Consider the following 2192-nt stretch of genomic DNA (forward strand, 5'->3'; position numbering starts at 1 on the left):
GTGCCAGCAGTGGGTGTCCTTCTCCCCTCTCCCTTCCACTGGGATAGGCTGGGCTGCGGCCCAATAGTTTCTCTTGAGTTAGAATCGAGCCAGGCCCCCCTCCGGCTCCTGTCTCCCCCCCGGCCCGGACCCTGTCTCCCCCCTGCTGCGGCCGTCTCTGCGGCCACTGCTGGGCCAGGATGATGTGGCAGTGCCATGTGTCGTCCTCTGAGTGCCGGTGCTACCGCCTCAACGGCTTCTCCCTGCTGAAGCGCTTCCCTGTGTCTGCAGACGCGCCGGCGGGCCGGGTCCTGGACCAGCCGGTGGGGGAGTGGCTGGAGGCGGTGGGCCTGCCACAGTACGAGAGCAAGCTGCTGCTCAGCGGTTTCGATGACCTGCACTACATGGTGAGTCACCTTCTACTGTCTACTGTAGGACTTCAATGGAGTTGTTTTCTACTTTCTGTCTCTCTCTTTCTCTGTCTTCCTTTTTTTCTCTTTATTTGTTTTTTTCTCTTTTTCTTTCTCTCTGTCTCTCTCTCTCTCTCTCTCTCTCTCTTTCTCTTTTATTTGACTCTCTCCATCCCTATTCGTCCTGTCCCCAGCTTGACTCTCTCTTCCATAACTCCTCTCCCCCTCTCCCTCTCTCCCCCTCCCCCTCCCCCTCCTGGCTATAGGACACATGACCCTGTCTAGATTGATGTGCTTGCTGTGAATCCCTCCCCAGTACATAAACTGTCACCTATGAAGAGACAAATCACAACTAAAACCTATTAACTGTTTTTTTCCTGCATCTCCAATCACACCATCTCATTTTCCCCAGGATCCATATTCACCACATCCTCTACATCACGGAATGCAGATTTACGGCCTAAAGCCTAGACCTCTGCATGGAGCCAGGCCCTGGACGCCCTGCACTCTACCTCACTCTAGCATCATTATCATCATCATCATCACATACTTCTATCTATGTTTTTCAATATCTCTGAAAATGTATAGATTTTTTGATAACATAGTATTTTTCTCTTTTGAAGCATGATTGTTTTTTTCTGCATTTGGCCTTGTTTACCTTGGGATGTTGTTGATTGAAGTGAGATTAGAGGCTTTCTTGTTTCTGAGAAGGGAAGACATATTCACACGGTAGTGCTGTTTCAGTACGGTAGTTCTCTGGAGTTATGTATTAATAAACCATCTAGCTGCTGCAGCTCAGAGGAGGTTCTGAGAGGGACCAGAAGTGGGCATCATCTTCCCTCTCAGTCACATCACAAGGACAGATGATGGCGTACATCAAAACAATCAAATTACCGTCAAACTTCCAATCAGCATAGAGTGTTCTATAACAGCCTGGTCACTAACGACATTGAAGCACCTGTCCCGAATAAACACGGGTCAAAATGAACTGTTTACCAGTACGTATTCTCTGTTGATATTAGCAGAGTTTGACTGATTTATTGTAGGCTGACAATGTTGGTGGATATTTGTTCTCAGTAGGATGATATATTCATGTCATATCTTGGGTTTGAGCAGCAGTTTGGCGAGAGAAGGTTAAGCAGAATAACTACCACCAATAATAGCCCGTCTCTAAAAGGCTCCGGGTCACTCTGTGGTTAAACCCTAACCCTAACCCTAACCCTAACCCTAACCCTAAAGCAGAAGGACTCCCAGGCTTCTAAAAGAAGTTGTACTGAACGGTTTCTTTGAAATAGCTGTTGTAGATTGTTCCTTACCTCGTCCCAAGATAAATGTTATGTTAATATGATTTCACTGACCACAGCTGTGGGTTCTGTGGTCTACATCTGGTTCTGACCCACAGCTGTGTGAGTTCTGTGGTACTACATCTGGTTCTGACCCACAGCTGTGTGAGTTCTGTGGTACTACACGTCCATGACAACGCGTCCATGCCCTGGTGTTTCAGGCTGGCTGTATCAGCACTGACGTTGGCTATTCTCTCTGTCTCTCTGGAAGACAACAGGACATGCTTCAGAATAGGTTGAACTTCACTTGAACTTCTGGCTCGCGTTCTGCTTCTGTTATTTTAGGATTAAATCAAAATAAATATCACTTCAACATGTTTTGGAGTGCATCCTGTTTTCGTTCATGGAGTTATTGCTGTAAAGTGAGGACCAGCAGCCTTGTCAGTGACATTAAGAGACGTCTGAGAGATTTCTTCCTGACAATGACCTCATTCTCTATCGTCTGTCAGTCTAGTGATGC

At 47.2% G+C, this 2192-nt stretch overlaps 1 protein-coding gene across 1 annotated transcript in view; it reads right to left on the minus strand.

Moving 5' to 3' along the window:
- Positions 1-1074: 1074 nt before the first annotated feature.
- The window catches only part of phc2b (polyhomeotic homolog 2b), a gene marked incomplete at its 3' end in the record, with an annotated part of 27700 nt that continues 26582 nt past the window's right edge, over positions 1075-2192 (minus strand). Inside the window, 2 exon segments of the mRNA XM_083668574.1 lie at positions 1075-1092; positions 1828-1936. Of these exon segments, the coding sequence (XP_083524700.1) occupies positions 1075-1092; positions 1828-1936 (127 nt within the window).

Source organism: Argentina silus (assembly GCF_951799395.1).
Source record: "Argentina silus genome assembly, chromosome: 4".
Taxonomy (NCBI): domain Eukaryota; kingdom Metazoa; phylum Chordata; class Actinopteri; order Argentiniformes; family Argentinidae; genus Argentina; species Argentina silus.